General features: G+C 68.5%; 1 protein-coding gene across 1 annotated transcript in view; it reads left to right on the forward strand.

Annotated features, from left to right (window-relative positions):
* Window positions 1-23,049, forward strand: part of TBCD (tubulin folding cofactor D) — a gene marked incomplete at its 5' end in the record, with an annotated part of 76,972 nt that overhangs the window by 53,044 nt on the left and 879 nt on the right. Inside the window, 24 exons of the mRNA XM_084236921.1 lie at window positions 2,467-2,524; window positions 3,593-3,622; window positions 4,478-4,563; window positions 5,320-5,400; window positions 7,560-7,633; window positions 7,807-7,924; window positions 8,541-8,601; window positions 9,586-9,608; window positions 11,724-11,755; window positions 12,801-12,863; window positions 13,354-13,430; window positions 14,218-14,290; window positions 16,024-16,142; window positions 17,085-17,176; window positions 17,585-17,725; window positions 18,189-18,272; window positions 18,549-18,707; window positions 18,836-18,974; window positions 19,459-19,580; window positions 20,026-20,103; window positions 21,264-21,353; window positions 21,653-21,740; window positions 22,012-22,121; window positions 22,712-22,796. Coding sequence (XP_084093047.1) covers window positions 2,467-2,524; window positions 3,593-3,622; window positions 4,478-4,563; window positions 5,320-5,400; window positions 7,560-7,633; window positions 7,807-7,924; window positions 8,541-8,601; window positions 9,586-9,608; window positions 11,724-11,755; window positions 12,801-12,863; window positions 13,354-13,430; window positions 14,218-14,290; window positions 16,024-16,142; window positions 17,085-17,176; window positions 17,585-17,725; window positions 18,189-18,272; window positions 18,549-18,707; window positions 18,836-18,974; window positions 19,459-19,580; window positions 20,026-20,103; window positions 21,264-21,353; window positions 21,653-21,740; window positions 22,012-22,121; window positions 22,712-22,796 — 2,083 coding nt within the window. The remainder of the gene's footprint in view (window positions 1-2,466; window positions 2,525-3,592; window positions 3,623-4,477; window positions 4,564-5,319; window positions 5,401-7,559; window positions 7,634-7,806; window positions 7,925-8,540; window positions 8,602-9,585; window positions 9,609-11,723; window positions 11,756-12,800; window positions 12,864-13,353; window positions 13,431-14,217; window positions 14,291-16,023; window positions 16,143-17,084; window positions 17,177-17,584; window positions 17,726-18,188; window positions 18,273-18,548; window positions 18,708-18,835; window positions 18,975-19,458; window positions 19,581-20,025; window positions 20,104-21,263; window positions 21,354-21,652; window positions 21,741-22,011; window positions 22,122-22,711; window positions 22,797-23,049) is intronic.

Below are 23,049 nucleotides of genomic sequence, written 5' to 3' on the forward strand. Positions count from 1 at the left end.
AAAGAAAAGTTAAATGAAAACAATATTACGAAACTGGGGGGTATGCACGCTCCATCTGCGGCGTTGGCTCAGCGTCCAGCTGACTGAAGGCTGCGCCTCTAAGTCCTGCTGCGCTTGTGCTGTGTGTCGTGACGTTTGGTGAAGTTCGGTCAGGGCAGCGTCCGTGCAAAGGTTTCTAAGATTGTGTTCACAAATGCAGTTTGATATTGAAATAGAATCAGCTAGAAGTGGATCAACTGTAGGTGGATTTCGTTTCTTTTTAGTATTTTAGAACTAAATAATTTGAGTTTTTTATTTTTTATTTTTATTTATTTATTTTCTTGAGTTTTTTAAAATGGAAAAACCCACAAGTTTCCTCCTGCGTGGGGGGACCCCGGGCTCTCCCTGGGCTGCGGCGCCTCTTCCCTCCGCCTCCCACGCCCAGACGCCCGCGCCCGCCTTTCCCGCCCGCTCTCCCCGCGCCCGCGGGCGGCCCCGAGCCTGGAGGGGTCGGGGTCAGGGGCCCCCGGGCTCCCCACCACTTCCGACCGGCCCTCCCGGTCCGCGCGCCCCGCACCCCGGCCCGTGCCAGCCCCCCTCCAGGGGCCCCCCGGGAGCCCGACGTTGCCTCGTCCACACAGACGCTCGTGCAGGAGACCCGCGTCAGCGCGCGGTCAGAGAGCAGAGGTCAGAGGAGAAGCTGTGCCTTGAGGAAGCCGCGCCCTGGCAGTGTCCGTCATAGTGGGGTGTGTGTGTGGGGGGGCAGGCTTCTGCTGAGACTGTGCCAGCCAAGGCAGACCTCAGCCCAGGGACAGGGCTTCGGGCCGTGTGACGTCCGGTGTCCCCGCCGGCCCCGCTTCCCTGCGGCGGGTGGGTAGGGCTGGCCCCGGCTGTGGTGTGCGGAGGGCGGTGCCCTCGAGCCGGCCGGTGCCGCGTCCAGCAGGCCCTGTGGGCCTCCCTGCGTCAGAGTCCCTCGTGACGCGTGCTCCTGCCGGCGTGCTGGCCGCCCTGCGTGCTGTTTGGCATGTCTGGTGGCCCCGCGCTGCCTTTAGGGTGCTCCCGGGGCTATGCCCCGCGCCCTCATCGGCTTCCTCCCTGGTGCTTTATCTCCAGCTCCAGGCTCCGGGGCCTCTGGGGAGATGGCTGCGGCCCGAGGCCTGGTCCTGCTCACATTTGAGCCCGCGCAGCCCCACGTCACGCCTCTCACCCTGACCCCCATTACTCACATGCACACGCGTGCCCTCCCTTGCACCCTTGCCCCCCGTGGCCAGGCGCGTGTTTTGGGAGCCCACGTTCTCGCCCACACACCGAGCCCCTGCCCCACTCCCGGCCCTCACACTGTGCCTGTGCCAGCCTGCAAGCAGGCCACACTGCCAAGGGGTGCACCCGGGCCGCCGTGCGCTCAGGCGGGGTGCAGACTCTCGTGTGGAAGGGCCGCGGCAGCGACACTGTGCACAGGGCCCAGATGCCGCCTGCCGCCCCTGGGGCGGGCACTCTGAGGTGCCTTCTGGGGGAGAAGGAGCCATAGCAGCGCCGCTCTGGCTGCGGGCAGTGGTCGCCGTGTGGTCAGCCCTTCCACGCGCTCGCGTTCGGCTCCCCGACTGCGCAGGGGTCTTCTCGATTGGATGCGGTGGCCACAGGCCCGCCTGGGTCGCAGGGGCCACGTGGGTGTGGTGGGGCTGGTTTCTTCCTGAGGACGCCAGGCGCCGCCCTGCCCCTCGGCCCCTGGCCTCTCCCTCCCCCTTCGAGGCCGGCAGCCACTGGGCTCCTCCAGTGTCTCCCAGCCCCTGCTTCCTAACACCCTGAGGTCCTGGGCCTCGACTGTGTCTGCAGGTCACGCCCTCGGCAAGGTCAGCTGGTCAGCGCACGTGGTCGCGTTGGCCGCGTGAGGCCCCAGCTGCGGGGCTCCCTTCGGGGTGACAGGGTGTCTGAAATCCACGTGCAGAACCTCTCCCCAGAGGCGGGTGTGACGTGCACACTCGCAGGTCACGCGGAGACGTGTCGTCCCCGCGCCCCGGTCCTTCGTGAGCACCTCCCAGGCATCTACCACGGTGGCCAGCACGGGGTCTGGTCGCGGCTGAGCGGAGTGCCGCTTTGGGAGCGTGGGGGGCATGCTCCCAGGGCTGTGACAGCCAGTCGCCATCTGCTGTGCCTGCTGGGGTCTCTGGCCTCGGGCCCTCCTGCTGCCAGAGCCCCTGAGGCCTCGTTCACAAGGGACAGTCCCGCCTCCGTCCTAGAGTGGGGTGCAACCCCCTCTAGCTGTCTCTGCACTGGGGCACCTGCTTTCTCAGGGGGCCCCCCTTGCTTTCTCAGGGGGCCTGCCTGTCACTGGGCCCCCCTTGCTGGTGCTGTCGTGTCCCTTGGGGCCCTGGCGTTGCCCACGGCCTCGCCGATGTCCGGACCTGGGAGGGAAAGCAAGGAGGAGGACTCTGCTGTGGCCTGGGTGCCCACACAGGGCCCGAGTGACCTCTCCCCTCTTCTCCGCAGCGCCCTGGTGGTTGCCGCGCTGTTTGACCGGAACGTGAACTGCAGGCGGGCCGCCTCCGTGAGTCCCAGCGGGGCCTCTCTTGGGGGTGCGGGCAGCGGGCAGCTCCAGCCGGCCCCTGAGAGCACCTGGGGCTGCCTAAGCGGCCACTGGGGCAAGGCCGCGGTCTGTGGTGGGTCTGTGGGGCCAGGAGGGTGCCCTGTGGGGCACGTCCTGAGCATCATGGGCGACACCACCCGGCCATTGCCCAACTGTGGAAGGACAGGCCCCTGGGGCATGGCCTGGTGGACATAGCGCAGGTGGCTCAGGAGGCAGAGGCCCTGGCATCCTGGCCACCCTCAACCTCTGGACCCGCTGACTGGGCCTCGAACGTGGAGCAGCAGAGCTGGGCGCGGGGTCCGGATGGAGGGGCTGAGGCACAGCCGAGTGCACTCCTCCGGCAGAGCAGACTCTGGGGTCCCACGGTGCCAGTGCGGGGGGCGGCTGGCGGGGGCGGGGCCAGCGCCTCCCCTTGAGCCACGGCTTGTCCGGGGCAGTGTTCTGAGACGGCTGCGGGCGGCACTGGCAGGGGCCGGAGCTTGGCGTTCTGGTCTCGTGGCCTTGGGGCCCCCCCCGCGAGGGGGCCGGGGATGAGGGGGTCTTGAGAGGCAGGTGAGACAGCCTAGGCCCTGCCGAGGACTCCCCTTCAGAGCAGCGGGAGTGCCGCCCTCCCCGGCCACGCACCTTGTCACCTGCCCTGTCACCTGAGGGGGCCCCGCCACTTCGGGAGGAACGACGGGTGGGGGAGCCCTGCCGTGCCCAGGCCCTCGCCATCCCCATGCCGGGGTGGGCAGCAGGCGTGGGGTCCCTCCGGGGGCTGGGGTCGCAGGGATGCTGCCTGCGACGCCGCCACGTTGAGACCTCCGACCGTCTGTGGGCCCGCGCGCCCACCGCTCAGCAGCCGAGGCAATGCGCCCCGCCACCCAGCCGCGCCCCAGGCCGGTCGTCAGGCTCTTGTTTAGCAGCCGCCTCGCTCTCATGGTTCGGGCCCTGCGGCTGTCGGCAGGGCTGGCGCTTCCCGGCGCGTCTGCTCCAGTTGACCGCTCGGTGCCGTGAAGCCAGCCTGACGCCGCTCTTCTCTGCCCACAGGCCGCCTTCCAGGAGAACGTGGGGAGACAGGTACGGTGACCCCGACCCTTCCTTCCTGGAGCTTCCTGGGGGCTGGAGGGGGCGCTGGGAGCCGCATACGCTGGCGCGGAGCCCAGGCTGGAACCGGCCCCCCTCGGCCGGGCTGCGGCAGTTCCTGTAGGGAGCCTGCGTGTGCGCCGAGGCGCCCCCTGCCCCGGCGCGCAAGCAGTGCGCGTGCACACATGCCCATGCTCACACACGCGTGCTGCTGAGGGCCGTGTTGGGGGAGGGGCCTGCGGGCCCGGCCTCGAGGCACAGGCAGCCGTGACCCCGACCTCCATGGGTGGAGGGGCCGCCTGCGGGGCGTCGACCGCTGCTGCCCAGGACCCACCTGGACTGTGTGAGGCGGCAGCTGAGGGCAAGGGGAGGCGCGCAAGGGCAGGCCACACGTGGCGAGCGCCCAGCCACTACTGCCGTCTCCAGGGGACCTTGGCCAGCCCCGCGCCCTGGAGATGGGCGCCGAGCCGCGGCCAGCACGTCTGGTAGCACTGGCGCCCCCGGGGAGTGGTGTGGGACGCGGGCATTGCAGCTGTGTGAATGGGCGCTGCTGGTCAGCCTGTCCTCAGTGGCCGGGGCACCTCCAGGCGGGAGGGCGGAGACCGCAGTGCGCGGCCGCCGGGAGCAGCAGGCTGATGCCGTGGGCTCCACGGACACGCTCACCACGCCCCGGGCCACAGCGTCTGAGGGGCCATCTGACAGAAAGTGCAGAGTTTCTAAGTGGCCCCGTGATCCCCGCTTGTCCCGCCGGGGCAGGCGGCTGTGCCTCTGTGTTCGCCAGCGGGGGTGAACGGGAGCGTGGGGACTGGCCTTCCGTCGGCCGGTCCTCACTGCCCCCCTGTCTTTTAGGGCACTTTCCCTCACGGGATCGACATTCTGACCGCAGCTGACTACTTTGCTGTTGGCAACATCTCCAACTGCTTCCTCGTCATCAGGTGAGGCTTCGCGACTTGTCGCGAGACGTGTCGCTTCTGACTTAGCTGTGGCAGCTCAGGCCCGTGCGTCTCAGGGCCGATGGCGCTGTGTGTGAAGAGCAGCCGTGGGGTTGGAGGCGTCAACACGTTTCCCTTAGGCCGGCCGGAGCCGCCTTTCACCTGCGTGAAAGCTGGGGGGGTGGGCAGGGTGCTGGTGTGGGGGTGCGGTGCCCAGGGTGGGGGTGAGTGGAGGTGCAGCCCCTCCAGAGGCACCCCAGGGTGCTGGCCCCGCGGGGAGTCGCTGGGGAGACGCTGGCTTCCTTTCTCAAGTGGGCAGTTTTGAGGTGCTGCCTTGGATTGAACCTTCTGGCCATCGTGTGCCCCTGTGTGCACCCGTGTGGGCTGGGCTGGGGTCTGGGCTCCGCATGGTGGGGCTGTGGGGCGAATCCTGGCTGTGGGGCTGGAGGTGACTCTTCCTGTCCCGTGGAAACAGCACTTCCCATGGCTGGTGAGCCAGCGCGGGCCGACGCTTGGGACCAGGGTGGGCGCGCGGCCCGGTGCAGTTAGGGGAGTGCACAGCCGCCTCGGCACCTGCCTGTGTCCCGCACCTGGAGGGAGCCCGTCCCTGCGCCCTGCGGGGGGCGGTCTGGGTCTGCAAAGCAGCTCCTTCAAGCCGGGGGACTCTCGGCCTGTGCTTTTAACCCATTGGGTCCCTCGGTCCCGCCCGCCCCGCCTCTCGGCCGCCAACCCTGTGCCACCTCTGCCCTGTCCCCGCAGCACGACCATCGCGGGCTTCACCGAGTACACGCGGCCCATGATCGACCACCTGCTGACCATGAAGATCGGCCACTGGGATGGGTAGGTCTGTGTGGCGTGGGCCTTAAACTGTATCTCACGAGCTTGTGTCGGGTGAAAGGCGGCCCCCGAGGAGAGCTGCGGTGGGCGCCCTCCTCCCCACAGCGCTTGTCTTTTGGATGCCCTGGAGCAGGGAGGCCCGGCCTGGTCCTGGGCCCCGAGTCAGTCTGACCTGGAATTGTCCCCAGAGCAGGCCGGCCTGGGTGTGGCCTCGGGTGCGCGCGCCTGGCTGACTCCTGTAGTTGCCTCCTGGCTGCGGCGCCCCGCGTCCCGGACGCCCTCGTCTCGTCTGCCTCCTCGTGTGGAGAGCGGCCAGTGTGAGGAGCCACCGCAGGCTCCTCAGAGGACCCCACGTCCCACGTAAAGATGTTTGTTTTCATTTGCGCAACTGTTTAAAGATGCAAACTCCATCCTTGGCCATGGTCCTACCAAGGAGCCCTCAGCCTGGGACACCTGCCGGCGCTGTCCTGCCTCCCACACAGCCCTGCGGTGGTGATGCCTCCCCACGCCCTTGTCCTCCGCAGGGTCCCCGGCCCGCCTTGCCCCGCTCGGCCCCGGGCTGCAACTGGTGTCTGCCCTGAGCCTGGCTGGGCTCTTGTGACCCGATGCCCTGGGGGCACCCACTCTTGTGGCCGGAATTGCCTCAAGGTAGACGTCTCACTCACCCACTCACCTGCCACCTGCCCATTCCCGGGGTGCAGACCCCACGCGGGATTGCGGGTCACGGGGTCATCCTGTGTGGAGTTTCCTGAGGAGACCGACTCCCCGAGACCACACACCTCAGTCGTGTGTCCATGTCCTTGCCAGCCCTGCTGTCCCGGTCGCTGCTTCATGGCTGTGATCCTGGTGGCTATGAGCTGCCCCCGTCGTGGTCTGATTGGGGCTCCCAGTGACCAGCCACGCCAGTCTCTATCCACGCACTTATTGGCTGTTTCCATTCTCTCAGGAGAAGTGTCTCTTCAAGGTCTTTGACCGTTTTTTAATCACGTTATCTGGTGTTTGCTGCCGGGTCTGGCTTCTTTGGTCACCCCGAGGCTGGCCCTTGCCAGGGGCAGTTGGCAACTGCTCTCTGCCCGCGGGCTGCTCTGGCGGGCTCTGACATCCTTGCTGCCTGCTGGCCCAGGGGCCGGCGCCTTGGCGGACTGTTGTTTGTGTGGCCTGTCGGGAAGGTGCTGCAGACACCCGTCGTTAAACTCCCTCCTGTCCTCTTCTGAGTGCTGACGGCTTCGGCCTCTGATTGGCTGACAGGCGGCCATGTACACGGTGGCGTGCAGCCCACGGCAGGGCCTCCACACTGTCCTCCCGCGACCCGGCGGCAGCAGGTCTTCCCTGCCGAGGTCCATGCTCTCCCTGCAGCCTTGGCAGCCCCTGCGCTCCAGAGACAATCCCGCTGGGCACTGGATGGGGCCTGCGCGAGGCGCCATGTGTGCAGCTGCACGTGGTGGTGTTGGCACGAGGGCACCTGCTGGCCACCCACCCTCGCACAGGGCCCTGCCAGACGGGGCCCAGGCTGTGGGCGCGCTCTGGGCCAAGCCCTCCATGGCAGCCGCTCCCCACCTGTGCTCCCCCTGCACCGTGCACCTGTTAAGGGGCAAGACTAGATACGGCTTCCCAGGGGCCTGTCTCGCACCCGTGTGGTCCTGCCGCTGCCTGACCACCAAGGCGAGGGCAGCTCCTGCTCCATCCAGGGCTGTCGCCCAGCCCTCCTGCTTTCCGGTGCCCAGAGGGGCTGTCCATCAGCCCCTGGTACCAGGGCTGGCCTGCGGGGCTCAGCTCCCTCCCATCCTGGGCGCATCTCCCTTGGTCCCCTGCCGAGAACTCGTCAGGTGGGATTTGGCTGGAAATGCCTGTGCTGACGCGGCGGGCGCCCCCCCCCCCCCCCCCCCCCCGTGACATTCTTCCTTCTCCACCGCGGGAGGTCAGGGCCCTGGCGGGGTCGCTATCCTGCTGGGAGTTTGGAGGCTCTGCTGCCAGGCACCCGGAAGCCGCCGTTCCCGGAGGAGGCCGTGCTGGGCCTCGTCCAGTTATGGTCACTGAGCAGAGTGTCACCATGCGTCGTCGGCACGTGGCCACTTGGCTCCTGGCGCATGTCTGTCCGCTCTCCGGCTCGGAGGCGCGGCGCATGGAGTCGCCGGCGGAGGGCTGACCGTCCTCTCCCGCAGGATCATCAGAGAGCTGTCCGCCAAGGCGCTGCGCAACCTGACCCCCCAGGCGCCCGAGTACATGGCCACTCACGGTAGGTGCTGGTTCAGCCATGGCCGCACACACGCACGCTCATGCCACACGCACCCCCACCTCCCAGCACACGTGTGCACAAGGGCACAGCCTGGCTGGCCCAGTGCGGGGCACCTCTCCCCAGGCAGCGCCGAGCCTGGCGGGCGGCAGGCACTCACACCACTGTCCCCGCAGTGCTCCCGCACCTGCTGTCCCTGACGCGCAGCTCCGACCTGCACACGCGGCACGGGGCCCTGCTGGCCTGCGCCGAGGTCACCAGGGGCCTGCACATGCTGGCGGCACAGGAGGGCAGGTAGGAGCAGCCTCCAGAACCCGCCCACTGCCCACGCCCACTTCCACTGCCCCTCGCCCCTGGCCCTCTCGGCCCTGCCCGAGGACTGCCGGCTGCCCATGGGTTGCACCCTCTGGTCCTGTCACTCGTGGCCAGCGCCCCCAGCTCGTTCACCCTGAGTGCTCTGCAGGCACAAGCCTGGAGCCCCGGGGGACGGCCTGCCCCAAGCTTTCCACTCCGGGGGGGCTGTGTCCGGTCTCACCTGATAATTGGGCAGTTCCTCTGTGCTGCAGGGAGACCAGGGCCGTCCCTGTCCCCAGGGCAGCCACGCGGGTGCCTCGGCCCTGTCCCCAAGCTGCAGGCAGGCACGGCCCAGACTCCCAGCCCAAGCAGCTCTCTCTGCCTCGTCCCTGAAGGCGGCACCTTCCCTTTGGACAAGGGCCACTCATCCGCCCCACACTGACACACCAGCCCCCAGCTGGCCCAGCTGCCCTAAGGCCTCCCTCCCAGGCAGCCCAAGCACGGCTGCCCTGCCCCACTGGGCTCAGTGGGGAAGGGCCTGGCCTGCGCGTGGTCGGGCTCCAGGGCACACGTCTGAGTGGGGCTCGTGGGCTTAGTTGGCTGCCGTTGCCCGCAGGCCCCTTGCCGCCCACCTGGATGAGGAGGTCATGGAGGGCCTGAGGCAGACCCACCAGCAGGTGAGTGGGCCGCGCCTGCGCTGCCCAGGCCCAGGGTCCCAGCCGCGGGAGGACCCACCCTGCGGCCCTGGGCCCGCCGGCGCGCCCGGCTCTAGGCTCGTCGCTGTGTCCCTCGTGAGGCCATGTCCTCGGGCATGTGCCAGGACAGGTGCCGCTTGGAGAGTGCGTGCGGCCCCTCCCTCAGCCCGGCCCTCGGTCCGGCCAGCCACTTCCTCGCGGGGAACTGCCTGCTTCCCCTCGCGCACAGGCCCGGCAGTCTAGGCCGCCTCTGAGCCCCCGAAATTGCACCCAGTGCTTGCCTGCTAGGGCTGGGGGGACTGGGGGCGGAACCTGGAGGGAGGGCCGCGGGGCGCTGGGGGGGCGGGGGCCGGGGGAGGGCCAGAGGGCCACAGGGGTGGGGGGGGCACCGTGGTATGTGCGTTTTCCTGGTTGGGGATTCTCACGGGACATGGTCTCCCCAGTGCAGGGCAGCGTGAGGGTCACTCCAAAGGGTGGGGGCCTCCCATGCCTTGGTCGGTGCCCTTGTCTCCTCCTAACCCAGACCTACGTCCTGCACGGGCCATCAGCTTGCTCCAGGGTCTGGCCCCCCAGGCCGCTCACAGTCCTCCCTTTAGACTGGAGGCTTCACTCCGATGTTCGGGGCCACGAGGGGCAGCGGGACCCGCAGGGGAGAGAGAGAGCGGGGACCCCAGCCGCGCCGTCCCCATCTGTGAAGTGTGGCTGATGGCAGACCTGCCACTTGAGCTTTTCTGGGGGCGTGTGGGATGCCTGGGGCTCGGCGGCCCACAGTGGGCGCAGCCGTGGGGTAGGCCCTCTCCATGGCCATGAGGGAGGTGGGGGTCAGCCCTGGGCCCTGTGGGTCAGGCTCCAGGCGGCACAAGCAGGGGGTGGCCGGCGGGGCCTGGGGGCTGCTCCCCTGTCCAGGCCTGCTGTCCCATCACCGGCCGGCCTCCCGCTGACTCCCTGTCCACTCTTCACTTCCAGCTCTTCGACCGCCAGCTGTACAGGTGAGTGTCACCCCCGGTCCTCGCAGACCGTGTTTCTGCCCGGCACCCCTGACCAGCACTGCAGTCAGCCTTGGGCTTCCCTGACCCTTCTGTGCGCAGAGCCGCTTTCCAGACCAGCCTCCAGGATCTGCCCGCATGGCGTCCTGTGGGGCATATGGTGGGCTGGGCCATGGCCTTGAGTGGCCTCCCTGCTTGCCCTGCGGCTCCATGTTCTCTGGTCTCCATGTGGACGTCAGCCAGGCCCCGGGCTCCTGCGGCCTCACAGTCCTCTGCCTGTCGGCCAGGCCCTCGCAGTGTCCTGCGTGGTGGCCGTGTCCCAGGGCTGTTGTGGCTCCTTCTCGGTGCTTTACTGGCCACTTCTCCAGGCCACAGGACCCGAGGGCAGCTGCAGGGGGCGGTTTCCAGGCCCAGGCTGTGCCTGTGAACGGTGTGAGGCAGGCCTGGGTGGGCGCCCCGAGGCTGCGAAGCTTCTGGCCCCAGCCCCACCCTCATCTCCTGCCGAGGTGCCTTGCTCCATGCAGGAACATGCGTGACCCCGTGGCGGCCCCAGGTGGCCTGGCCAGGCAGGCCTTTCAATTGGCCCAGAGAGCTGCAGGTAGCCCTGGGCCTCCTCCATAAGACCCTCCCCTGAGGTGACCTGGTAGTGGGGACAGCCCCCTCTGCAGGGGGCCCTCAGGTGTTAACACTGCGCCAGCCCTGGGGCCGCGCCTCCTACAGACTCTCTGCCTGAGCTGGCGGACGGACAGGGCAGCGGGTGTCCAGCGGGCTGGGTGGTGCTGTCATCCAGGGGGTGGCCTTGCTAGCAGCGGCCCAGGGAGCTCTGCGTGGCCTGGGTTGACCCTCGGGGTGAGCTCCACGCCACAACGGGTGGCGGCGGTGTTCTCTGTCGCTTTCCCCGGGAGAGGGGCCTTCCCTCGCGCCCTGCTGTGCCCACACTGGCTTGGCCTGCCTGGGGGTCTGCTGTAGAGCCCAGGCCGTGGTCCAGCCACAGCCTTCTCTGCCTCTGCCAGGGCTCCTCCAGGGCCAGGGTAGCTCAGGTGACATGCCCGGGTGATGGGGTGACAGTCGTGGGTGCTTGTGTGATGTACAAAGGGGCTGTGGAGTTCCTGTGGACCCCAAGTGTGTGTGGGCTCGGCCCCATGGTGAGTGGCCAGTGGGCAACTACGAGGAGTGGGCTCTTCCAGGCAACCGCCCCCCCCCCCCCAATCTGTCCTTGTCTCTGGGAGTTTGGCAGGATGAGCCCACACTCAGCTTGTCCCTTGAGGCCCGTGGCCTGCCTTCCTGCAGCTGCTGGCCCCTCAGCGTCCCTGGTGTCCTTCCTGCGGCTCCACCCATGCTGTCTGCATCTGCACAGTGACCCTTCCTTGGCCTGCCCCACTGCCACGTCCACGTGATGCTCCTCCAGACCGCAGCTGTGCTTCTTGACCCTCTGCCCTCCTCCGCGGGGGCCCGGCACCCCGGCAGTGGTGGGGCCCGCGTGCCACCCCTTCCTGCCACCGGCACCCCATGGTGCTGGTGGAGGCCCGTCGCAGCCCTTGCCGGCACCGCCTGCTCTTCCTGGCCCCATGCCGGGCTAGCTGATGATGACGGGTCTGGCCTGTGGCCACCAGAGACTGTGGCCACCCCTCCACTCTGGCGGCCACTGCTGCTGCCCCCGGCTCACCCAGTGCCGCGTGGACACATCCTGGCGCCTGACCCCATCTTGGGCGGAGGCAGCCTCACCCCTGCTGCTCCGTGGGGAGAGCCCAGAGCCTCGTGTTGGTTTGTCTTCTTCTCAGTGTCCCGTCCACAACCCAGCTCCCTGGCCAGCCCGAGCGCGGGCAGGCGTCTGGAGCGGGCGGTTTTTCCGTGGGTTCTGTGGCGATGCGGTCCTGCACGCTCAGCCCCTCAGACTCTGGGGCGCAGCTTGAGGGCCCGGGGGGGACCTTCGTGGGGAGGCCGGCATGTGGGGCCCCGTCGGCACGGCGTCGGCAGGGGCCCCGCGGGGCGGCGGTGGCGTCTCCTCCAGGTCCCGCCACCCCTGAGGGAGCGGCCCCTGCTCTGGGGAGGTGCGGCTGTGGCAGTGAGGACGCCGCTGTGGCTTCTGGAGCGTGACTGGGTGTTTCCTCGTTTCAGGGGCCTGGGAGGCGAGCTCATGAGAGCCGCAGGTAGGTCTGAAGGACGGGGCCTGCGTGTATGTCCGGCGGGCAGCGGGCCTGGCCGCGGGCAGGGCAGGCAGGGGTGGCGGTGGGCGCGCCGGGGCTGCTGCAGGGGTGACGGGGATGTTGCTCTTCTAGTCGGAACTCAAATGGGACGGAGTTGGGGAGAGACCCCTTTCCCTCTGGCCAGCTTGAGCAAAGGCCCAGCTAACTGGCCATGCGGTGTCCTCTTGGGCCTTTCTGCCCCCATCCTGGAGGCCCAGGTGCACTTGGCTGCTGCGGCAGGGCCCGAGCACGCTCTCCAGGCTGCTGCAGTGGGCCCATTGCGCCGTGCTGGGAGCTGGTGGGAGCGGCCAGCTGGGCTTGCTGGTGACCCAGGGGCTCCGTGCTGCCGTCTGCCCTGACACTCCCGAGGCTCCTCTGTACCCTGCTGGCCTGGCCGGAGGCGGGTGCACATGCTGAGCGTGGGGAGGGGCCCCGCGGCCCACCTAGTGACACCGAGCAGGCTGGGGCAAGGTCACAGCCTGGGTCCCAGAAGGGGCTGCTGTGTGGGCTGGGCCAGGTCTGCTTGGCTCAGGCCACCACCCCGGCTGGGTACGTGAAGCGCGGAAGGGCGCGCTCCGGGGCGTCCGCAAGCCTCCCTCCTGCCCTGCGCTTTCCTGTAGCGGTGAGAGTTCCAGCCAGTGGCAGCCGATCACAGGTCTGGAGAGAAAGCCCCAGGACGCTTTGGCTTTGGGGCACGGGCCGAGGGCGCAGGCTCTTCGGCCTTCGAGGAGCGCCGCCCTGCCCACCTGTGCGGGAGCCCGTCCTCCGTGTGGCCAGGCCCTCTCCCCGCACAGCCAGCTCCTTCCCACACGTGCTGCCGCGGGCCCTCACCCACCACCCCCGTCCCCGGCTGGGGGAGGGTCCCCTGTACCGCCCCAGAGCTGTGCTCTCGGTTAGCCTCGGCTGCCCGCGGCCCTGGGACGGGGCCTGGGGGACGGGGGACGGGGCGGGGTTCGGGGAGGGCTGCCACCGTGAGGGGAGTGACGTCGGCCTGTGCTCTGTCTCCCAGTGTGCGTCCTGATAGAAAGCTTGTCGCTCTCCGGCCTGCCCGTCAAGGATGGAGCCGTGGTCGGTCAGTGCTTTTCCTCCTCCCCACGTTGTGGCGCCCCCAGAGCCCCTGCACTGAGCGTAAGAGTAGGCCTGGCTGCATGGAGGATAAGGGTTCCCGGTGCAAGAGCCCCGTGTTCCCAACATACCACGCACCCCATCCGAGGAGCCTCAGCGCCCGGCCGCCCTCACCCTGTGCTGTGGGCGGTGGGCCTCGGGCCACCTTCAACTGGGCCCGCTCTGCTGTTTGCTCTGCAGCCTCAGAGGCTCGGGAGCGTCAAAGAAAAAGACGCTTGTGCGGGTTGGCTCTGTTGGGACGGGTGTAGGCTTTCACCTGGGGGCCGCAGGGGGCTTGAGGGGCTGGCAGTGTGCGGGGTCAGAGCAGTTTCCCCTTCTCCACTGTCAATGAAGGCGTCCGCGTCTCCCTGTGAGTCACGCCGGCCCCAGGGTACTCGCTTCAGGCCGCTCCAGGTCCTCGTGGCCAGCTGACGGGCTGACGGCGGCGTCCCTTGCAGGGGGCTGGCAGTGGCTCATCCACGACACACTGAGGAATCTCCATCTCGTTTCCAGTCACTCCCGACAGCAGATCAAGGTGAGCGTGCGCTCCGGCTGCTGCCTGCAGAGACGGGCATGAGCTCTACCTGCAGCTGTCCCAGCGGCTCCAGGCCCCACGTGGAGACTTGGTGCCCGGTAAGCACCTGCGCCCCTTGGGGCCTCCAGATGGTGCCGTGCACGCTGCCGACAGCCAGGAAACGAGCGCAGCCGTTGGTTTGCAGCATATTTAAATTTTGTACGGCTGTTTGTGCCCGTTCACCGTAATCACCTCGTCAGCATGCCCTACGCTGGCGCTGACGAGTGCCACGTCCAGGGCTGTAAGTCGGCTTGGAACCAGCCTCTGAAGCGCCCACGCGGCGGCCTGGCAGCGTCAGGCTTGGAGCAGGCAGGCCGCCGGGTCCCCCGCCTGCATGGGTGAGACCCCGTCCATCTGCACGGGCTGTCTGCGGGCGCGGCGGGACACGGGTGGCGTGGCAGCTGTCCCGGCTCAGGCCGCCTCTCCGGGCCCCCAGGGCTCCATCCTTCGGGTCCTTGTGCAGCTGTGCCCGTGGTCTCTGAGCATCGTGTCCAGGTCTTTCCATGGCCTCTCGCCTGCAGCAGGGTGGCCGGCCTGCCCGTGCTCTGGGCCCCTGGCCAGCCCTTCTCCTGGAGTCTGCTCTGCTTGTGGCGCATAGGGACCCAGAATTCCCCTGTCCAGTCGTTGTCCACAGAGGACAGAGGAGCGGGCACCCGGAAGGGGCAATGTGGCTGGGCTGCTGGGCCTAAGGCCCTGGCACCCCACCCCCCACCCCACCCCCCCAGCCCTCACGCCCTCTCTGTTTCAGGACGCGGCCGTCGCTGCCCTGGCCGCCCTCTGCAGTGAGTACCACCGCACGGAGCCCGGGGCCCCCAGGCAGGGTGAGTGGCCCGGGCAGCGGGGCTTTGGCTGCCACTGGGGGGCAGAGCTGGGCAGTCATGCCGGGTCCATTTGGGGTTGATCTTGTAGACCAAGGGTGATGGGCGTGGGGGCCTGAGGAGCCACGGGGGGTACACCTACTGACGCGCCGCAGTGACCCTCGGCCCCACTGGCTCCAAGCACCTGCCTGAGGATGCGCCTCGGCCCTGGACGGAGCCGGGTGTGCTGGGCGGGCCCCTTGCGGCCCAGCAGGTGCATGCTCAGGCTCCGGAGCATCCCGCCCCCCACCCCCGTTCTCTGGAGCCCGCGTACTGCGCACCCCTCCCCCCGCCCACCCCGTCCTCTGGAGCCTTCGTGCTGCGCTCTCCCCCACCCCCGTCCTCCGGAGCCCGCGTGCTGCACTGAACCCCCCTCCACCCGTCTGCAGCCTCTGTGCTTTTGCGTGAACGTCTCCTCCCGTGTCACCTCATTCTCGTGCTTCTGTCCATTCAGGTTTCCTTCTCCTATCTTTGTCCTCAGCCCCTTGTCTTGTCATGGCATCTCCTCACTGAGCTCTGCTGGCACCGTCTGCCCTGAGGTCACCCGTCTGCCCTCCACGGCGCCTCTGGCAGCCGCCTCCGGCCCAGCTGGGCCTCAGGTCTTCCTGAGCCGCCTCTGGGAGTCCCTGACCGTGTGTGTTTCTGGGACCCAGTCCATGGTCTCACGCAGGAATTAAACCTCCGTGCTCACATGTTTTACTGCCCCATTTCATGCAGCACGCACGACAGTTACTCAAAGGCGTGTGAAGGGTGATTCACAAATCGTCTTCAGTGTTCAAAAACATTGTGTACAGAAGTCTAAATCTGCTTTGTGGTTTTCAGAAACACAAAATCATGTTCCGTACCGTAACCTCCTAACAGACTTTGCGAGCGAGCCGCGGGCACGTTCACACAGGGTCAGCACGTTACCTTGTCTGTTATCTTGTCTGTGTCCGGGGCGGCCACACTTTACTTTTCACCCGCGGGGCGCGCCGCCTCCATCTGCACAGAAGGCGAAAGTATTCTCTGAAATTAGCCCCTCCTGGCGGCTGGGGTCTCGCCGAAGGGTCCAGAGGAGGGGAGCTCTGCTCTTGCTGCCCCCACTGCACCCCCAGACGGCCCAGCAGTGCCTGCGACAGCCAAGCGCCCTTGCTCGCTCCCAGACACACTGTGGCACGGGGTGCCTTGAGGGCTGCAGGAGAGGCGGGAGGTGCCTAACCCCCGCCCCCCCCCCCTTCGTGGATGTCTAGGGACCCTCCCCGGCAGGCAGCCCTGCCCTGTCCCGCCCTGCCTGGGAAGCTCATTGGCTGCGCCCTGGCGTCAGCCTGGGGCTGCACCTGCTCCGGCCTTCCTGGACACTCGTTTCTGAGGGAGGCGTCCCCGATAACTTGTGGTCTTGTTAGGGGAAAATAGCGCGAGGGAGAGGACCCACAGTCAGGCACCCCGTTTTGTATCGGGGCTGCTCTGTAACAGGCTTAGTGAGTGAAAGGGGGAAGTCGGGCAGCGTCACTCACACCTCGTGGACCTGTTTTCCTGAGAGTGAGCTCGGAAGTGTTCGTGCTCACGGAAGCTGGAAGCCCCGTTCCCAGAGGTTCCCTGTTCACACGCTCTGGTTCTACCCTGGATAGAGTCTGCTTCAGAAGCCGCGGGGCTGCCCCCTCCACGCTGCAGGCCGTGTGCCGAGGCGCCGCGGGCAGTGACACCCCACTTCCTTGCAGAGGCGCTGGTGGAGCAGTACCTGGTGGAGCTGCGGAGCCCGGAGGAGACAACGCGCTGCGGCTTCTCGCTGGCCCTGGGCGCCCTCCCCGGCTTCCTTCTGCGGGGCCGGCTGCAGCAGGTGAGCGGGCAGGCGTCCTGCTCTGACATCCGGCCCAAAAAAGCGGCTGAGGAGCTTATCCGGTGTGGTGGGAGGGGCCGCAGCTCAGTGCCCTGTGGTGCGCCTGGCTTAGGGGGTACTGGAGGGTGGCTGCCACAGGAGGGGTGGGGTTCTCATCCTGGGGCGGGAGCGGCTGCCCAGCAGGAGGGAGCTGCTTGGTGGGGACACCCCACGGTGGGGTGCTCGCGCGGTCTCTACCGTGTCTCCCGGCCCGCTTTGGCACCCCGGAAGCTTCTTGCCCCCACCAGATGGGCCGCCCCCCCCGCCCTCCCCCCCCCAGGGCTGGCGCTGCTCCTCAGCCCCACCCCCCACTGTGGCAATCCAGGACACTGGCCCGGAACTTCCCCATTCCCGCCCCAGGGCCTTCCGCCTCCCTGTGCCTCGAGCTGTGCTGTCTACGCTCTCTGCCTCTCAGGGCTGGCCGCTGCCCTCCTGAGGCCCTGATTTGGGTCCTGAGCCCCCCGACAGTTCCAAGGAGGGCTGCCCACTGCCCGGCACCCCAGCCTGACCTCAGTCCACCACACTCACACCTGACGGGGCCCTTCAGGATCCTGGCTGCCCCGCCCCGCCCCCCCATGTCCTGCTCCAGCGCCTGCACCTATAGGCCACCCCCACATAGCATGGCTGGGAAATCGGGCCCAGACCCTGAATCTGCGGGGGTGAGGGTGGGCTCACTGCCACCCAGTAGGGTGGTATACGGCCCCGCGCTGCTTACCGCTAGAGACACTGGCCTTGGAGCTAATGGCACCTTGAAGGACGTGTGGCCTATCTGGGATCAGCATACCTGGGCTGGACTGCAGGGTCTCCTGGGCGTTCCCCCCACAGAGGGTGGGACCAGAGGACACTGGGTGCTCTCCTGGGGGCTGCCCCCTCATTGGGTGCAAGAGCTCTGTGGCTCTGCAGGTCCTCGCAGGCTTGGGGGCTGTCACCCACATCTCTCCCGCGGACGTGAGTTTCGCAGAGGCCCGGCGGGACGCCTTGAAGGCCATCACTAGGTGAGTGCCTATCTGCTCCCCACAGGCACTGTCCTCTCACGGCCCGTCCCCAGACGCCACGGCCGTCCATGGGAGTGTGGGTGGGAAGCTGGCCGCTGGCCCCGAGGAGGCAAAGCTCAGTTCTTTTCACTCTGCTTCTGCTATCGGAAGGTTTTTGGCTTGGCCGCTGACCCTGGGCCTCAACCCGGGGCTCTGCTCCCGGCTGCCGAGGGGCACACGCCTTGGTGTGGCCACGAGAGCTCTTCCTCCCCAGGGGCCAGCTCCAGGGAGTCCACGCAGGAGGCCTCTCTGCTGGGGCCAGGCAGGGGGCGTGACCCGAGCCTGCCAGGGGGGCTCCAGGCCTGTCCTGCACCCTCAGGCAGAGATGACCTGAAATGGGGCAGGGACGGGTCACATGCCATGTTTCAGGGTCTGCCAGACTGTCGGCGTGAAGGCAGAAGGGTGCCCGGCTGAGGCCCTGTGCCAGGCGAACGTGCCGCAGGTGTACCGCACGCTGCTGGCCTGCCTGCAGGACTACACCACCGACAGCCGCGGGGATGTGGGCGCCTGGTAAGCAGCTTTGCTTCCCTGGTGTCCCGTGGGCAGCTGGCGGGGCCACCTGGGCACGAGGAGGGCCCGGCCGTCCTGCCTGATCCACCTTGGTTGCTCTGGGGTCCAGCTGGACTTTGGGTTCGGGGCTCTGCTGAGCGGGACAAGCTCAGGGTCCAGATCCTGGGGGACGGCCTGTGCACGGGTGAGCTGCAGAGGCCCTGCCCTCCCGTCCCCGGAGCTGTGCTGCTTTGCTTGGGCCCGCGGCTCGGGGTTCAGCATGGGGGCTCATGTCCAGAGCGGCGTCCTGCTCCTGGAACAGCCCAGGGCTTCCCGCCCTGGCCCGGGGGTCCCTGGGAGTGGCGGCTCTTGTGGCTGGTCTGGGGGCTGGCCCTGCCCTCCCTGCTCCGCTGGCAAGCACTTCCTGGCGCGGAAGGGCCTGGGTGGGCCCTGGCTCCTCACTCACTGCTCCTTGTGCCTGCAGGGTCCGTGAGGCCGCCATGACCAGTCTGATGGACCTGACGCTCTTGCTGGCCAGGGACCAGCCTGACCTGATCGAGGCCAGCGTGTGAGTGTGCCGCTGCACCCCCACCCGCCTGCACCCTCAGTGGCACCCAAGCTCCCCAACCAGCGGTTGCCTCTTATGTCCATGCCCTCCTGCGCCCCGACCCGCTGACCTGCCAGCCCGCTCTTCCTCTGCCTCCTCATGCCCGCCCCTCCTTGCCCTCTGCCCCCCACCGCCCCCAACAAAGCCCTTGGCCTCCCCCAGCTGTGGGGCTGCTGTGCAGGCTGGGGCCGGGGTGTCCTGGGTGCTGATGGCCACCCTCCTTCCCCCCACCCACAGCTGCGAGCAGGTCATGGCCGGCCTGGCCCAGCAGGCCAGTGAGAAGATCGACCGGTTCCGCGCACACGCCGCCCGCGTGTTCCTGCGGCTGCTGCACCCCGACGGCCCCCCCGTGCCCCACGTGCCCCACCGCGAGGAGCTGGAGAAGCTCTTTCCCAGGTACCCAGGGCACGGCCCCCACGGGGAGCAGGAGCAGCCCTGCCCCACTCCCACGGGCACTTCCCCCCCAGCGTGCGGCAGCCCCAGCTCCCCTCGCCCTGCACTCCAGCTGTGCTCGCTCCCCGCAGGTCGGAGGTGGCCGCTGTGGACTGGAGCGCCGCCTCCCAGGCCTTCCCACGCATCACTCGGCTCCTGGGGCTGCCCGCCTACCGCTACCGCGTCCTGCTGGGGCTGGCCGTGTCTGTGGGTGGCCTGACGGAGTCCACGGTGAGGGGCCCCGGCCCTGCCCTGCCAGGTCCTCTTCAGGGGCAGTCTGGGGTCTCCGCCCTAGGGCTCGAGGGGCCTGGGTGGGTCTTGGGGGGGCCGCGTGTCCTGGGGTGTTGCCATGGGCCTGGGGGCGTCAGGTCCTCATGCTCCCCAGGCTGTCCTGGGGCCTCCATCCAGGGTGCTGCTGGGCGCTGGTGAGGACTGGCCGTGTCTGAGGTGCCCAGCACGGGTGGCTGCGGGCTCCTGGCCCAGTGTTGCAGCCTGCTGTGCCCCGGGCTCCTCTTCCTTGTCTGTTTCCCTCCCCCCATCTCTGCTGGCCAGGGTGGGGACTGCCCTCAGGCCCACCCTCGCACTGTGCCCTCCTCCTTGCACTGCTTTACCCTCCCTGGGTCTCTGGGGTGGCCAGGCCTGCTGGGTGCCTGCCCCGCAGCAGATGCAGGGGGCGCCGCAGGCCCCGGCAGCCTCCAAGCACGGCTCTCCTCAGGTCCGGCACTCCACCCAGAGCCTGCTGGAGTTCACCAGGGGCCTGCAGGGCGACACGCAGGCCCTGGACAGCTTTGCAGGGACCCTCCTGCAGGTGTTTGAGGACAACCTCCTGAATGACAGGTGAGGAGGGGCCGTTCTCGCCGGGACTCGGGGGGGCAGGGGTCCCCCATGGGCACTGGGCGGTGCGGTCAGACGCCAGTGGCACCAGCAGTGGAGCCTGGTGGGGCAAGCGGCTCCTTGGTCCCGGCTGCGCTGACTCTGCCTGTGGAGGCCGCACACGACCCGCCTCCCGCAGCGAGCGCAGGCCGGCCCGGGTGCTCGGGGCCTTTCTGGGCTGCGCCTCCCGCCGCGGTGGCCCTGGCCTTCCTGGCAGCCGCGGGGCGCCAGCCCCCCGTGACGGCCGTGGCATCGGTGCGGCGGGAGTGCCGTGGCCGTCTGGGGTGGGGCCTGCTCGTGGGCGCCGGGCTCCTGCGGTTGCGGACTCCAGGGTCCCGGGGCGGTGAAAGGCCCCGCGCCGCTCTCCCTCACCCCTGCTGCCTGGCTCTCAAGCGGGTCTTCTCCCCAGGGTGTCCGTGCCGCTGCTGAGGACACTGGACCAGATGCTGGCCAACGGCTGCTTCGACACCTTCACCTTGGAGGAGGAGTGAGTGCGCTGGCCCGCCGCGCGGGACAGGCTCGCCAGGGCCTGCGCTGCCCACGCTGGGAACGTGCCGGGCCGCGTGCCCCTTCCCAAAGCGCTCCTGCGGGCTCCGCGCCCACCTGCTGCCCAGGGGAAATGGACGTGAGCAGGCCTGGGGCCCCTGGCAGGGGACGGCTGTGGGCGGTCCCTGCCGGGGCCTGTGATGGCTGGCTCCGGTGTGGTAGGAGGACTCGGTCACCCCGGTGGATGGAGCCGGGGTGGGGCTGAGACTGGGCCCCTGGTCACGGGCCTGGGTGGCCTTTACACCCCTGGGCACTGGACTCATGCCGGACACGGCCTGTGGTTAGGCCTGGGCTGACCTGGAGCTCTCAGCCTCAGGCCTCCTCCTGTGACTGGGCACGGCCGCTCTCTGGGCCAGGTGGCCAGGCCAGCCTGTTCCACCTCCATGGCCTCGGCTGCTCCTTTGACTCTGAGCCTGCGCTGGCCAGTGGGCTCGACGCCGTGTGCTGGGCTCTGCGAGCACCTGCCCCCCACCAGCCACGCCCTGCGCCGCCTCTCCACACAGCCCACCCTGGGCCAGTGACCTCGCCCGCCTGCCCCCGCTTCGTCCTTAGAGCCTAAGGCTATTCCTCACCCCTCGGGATGATGCTGGCTGCCTTGACTTGCTGCGTTTAGCGCAGCCCCCAGCTCCGGCCGGCCCCTCCTGCTCGGCCCCCTCCCACCATGGCGCGGAGCCCCTTTCTGCGCCCTTCCACCCTTGCCTGGGGCAACCTCCAGCCGGCGGGCACGATCGGGGAGCAGGGCTCGTGGCCCCCTCAGCCCACACTGCACGTTTGTAGCTCACTTGAGGGGCTGGGGGCATAGCTGCTGGCCGGGAACCCCAGAAGAGGCACGTCTCCCGGGCACCCTTTTGGCCCTGCCACCCTGGCCCCACGTCCTTCTCAGCCCAGCACTCGGCTGGACCCCGGGCACCAGCCAGCCTCCTCTGGGGTCCCAGTCACCCTGCTGGCCTGGGCTCTCCTTGTGCCCACAGGGGTGCTGGCCGTCGGTGTCGCCAAGCAGGCCAGTGGGCACCGGGGTCAGCATGCCCACCGACGAGGGCCGTGGGCACGGGCACAAGCAGGGGTGGGTGGGGCGAGGGCTCTCATGCGCTGTCCTTGCAGCCACCCCTTCTGCGTGAAGCTGCTGGAGCTCTGCAGGGAGGAGACCAAGAAGTCTAAAGATGTCCAGAAACTCCGGTCGAGCGTGGCCGTGTGAGTGCCGCCCCCGCCCTGGAGATCCGGCCCCTGGAGATCAGCCCTCTGGCCCAGGGCCTGCTGTGCAGTGTGGGGTGGACACGGGCCAGCCCAGCCTCAGCCTATGTGCCCCCTGCAGACAGCCCTGAGGCTGCGCCCCACGGGCACCCCCACGTGTCCTGGGCATCCTCCCAGCCCAGGCCAGTGTTAACACATGCCCTGGTGCATGCGGGTATGCACGTGCCCGGACCCCCAGCCGGCACCCCACATGCCCGCATGCCGGCCCCGCCCGCCCCGCTGACCCGTGCCTCCCCCAGGTTCTGTGGGATGGTGCAGTTCCCTGGCGCCGTGCGGAAGAAGGTGCTGCTGCAGCTGTCCCTGCTCCTCTGCCACCCCTTCCCCATGGTGAGTGTCCCCGTCCACCTGGGGGTGGACCTGGCTTCCAGTGGCCCCTTGGGTACCCAGGCCGCCAAGCCTCAGCCAGCTGAGGCAGGGCTTGGGCCACGACCAGGTGGATGGCACAGATGCGTCCCCTGACAGGATGTGTGGCCCAGGGCAGGGACCGCTTGGCCTCCTGATCTGGCGGCCGGAGGGGCTGCGTCGCGGCGCCTGGTGGTCAGTGCCCTCAGGAACCCATGTCCTGCCCGCTTCCCACCACTGTGGCTCTGCCCTGCAGATCCGGAAGACCACGGCCAGCCAGGTGTATGAGATGCTGCTGACCTATGGGGACGTTGTGGGGGTGGACGTGCTGAACGAGGTGCTGACTGTGCTCAGCGACACGGCCTGGTGAGTGACAGGCCCGGGCCTCTCCAGGTTGTCTTTTCTGGCCTGCGCGTGGCACGGAGCCCCCAGGAGCAGCCGTGCCAGCCCCGCCCACCCCACCCGCAGGTGCCCCTGGGTCAGCCACAGCCGCCCTCAGCGCTGGCAGAGAACACGCGGGCCAGGCACAGGGCGAAGCGGGTGGGCCCCTTGGGAGACAAGGGGTCCGGGGAGCCAGGCACAATGTTTTGGGGTCCGTGGGCTGGTGACTGTCAGTGGGGTCAAGGGCCTCTCGCTCCCAGGCCCGCCTTCTCCCTGTGCGTGTGCAGGGGCTGCGCCCCTGGTGGGGGCGGGACTCGCATGTCTGCAGAGCCGGTGCTGCTTAATTTCCATGTGTGACGAGAATTAAGGAAACAGTCTTCAGAGTCAAAATTTTCTTAAAATCATGCAGCGAGAGCTGTGGCCCCCCCACCCTCCGTCCTGGGGGCCGGCTGGGGGGCTCGTCTGCCTGCAGGCCCGGTGGTGCCAGCAGCAGAGCGGCCACCGCTGGTGTGGGGCTGGGCTTCCCAGGGCCTTGCCCCTTGCTGACACCCCCGACCCCCTCCAACCCCAACCAGGGACGCAGAGCTCCCGCTGGTGAGAGCCCAGCGCAACCGCCTGTGTGACCTCTTTGGTGTGCCCCGACCTCAGCTGGTCCCCAAGGTAACCACACCCCCACAGGCTGCATGGGGACCTGGGGACCTGCCCCACGGTGCCTGCACCCCCATCTGGGTCCTTCCACCCGCCCTCTGCCAGGGCCTTTGGTGCTGGCTGGGCTTCCTGCTACGCCATGTGGGGAGAGCCCTCGACACCCCATGCCATGCCAGCCTCAGCCACCTCCCACCTGGGGCTGCCCCCCCAGCCATTCCCCATGGCCCGACATCTGCTCAGAGCTGTGGTTCCCTGAAGTCAGGGC

This window comes from Talpa europaea (genome assembly GCF_964194135.1).
Source record: "Talpa europaea genome assembly, chromosome: 7".
NCBI classification, from domain to species: Eukaryota; Metazoa; Chordata; class Mammalia; order Eulipotyphla; family Talpidae; genus Talpa; species Talpa europaea.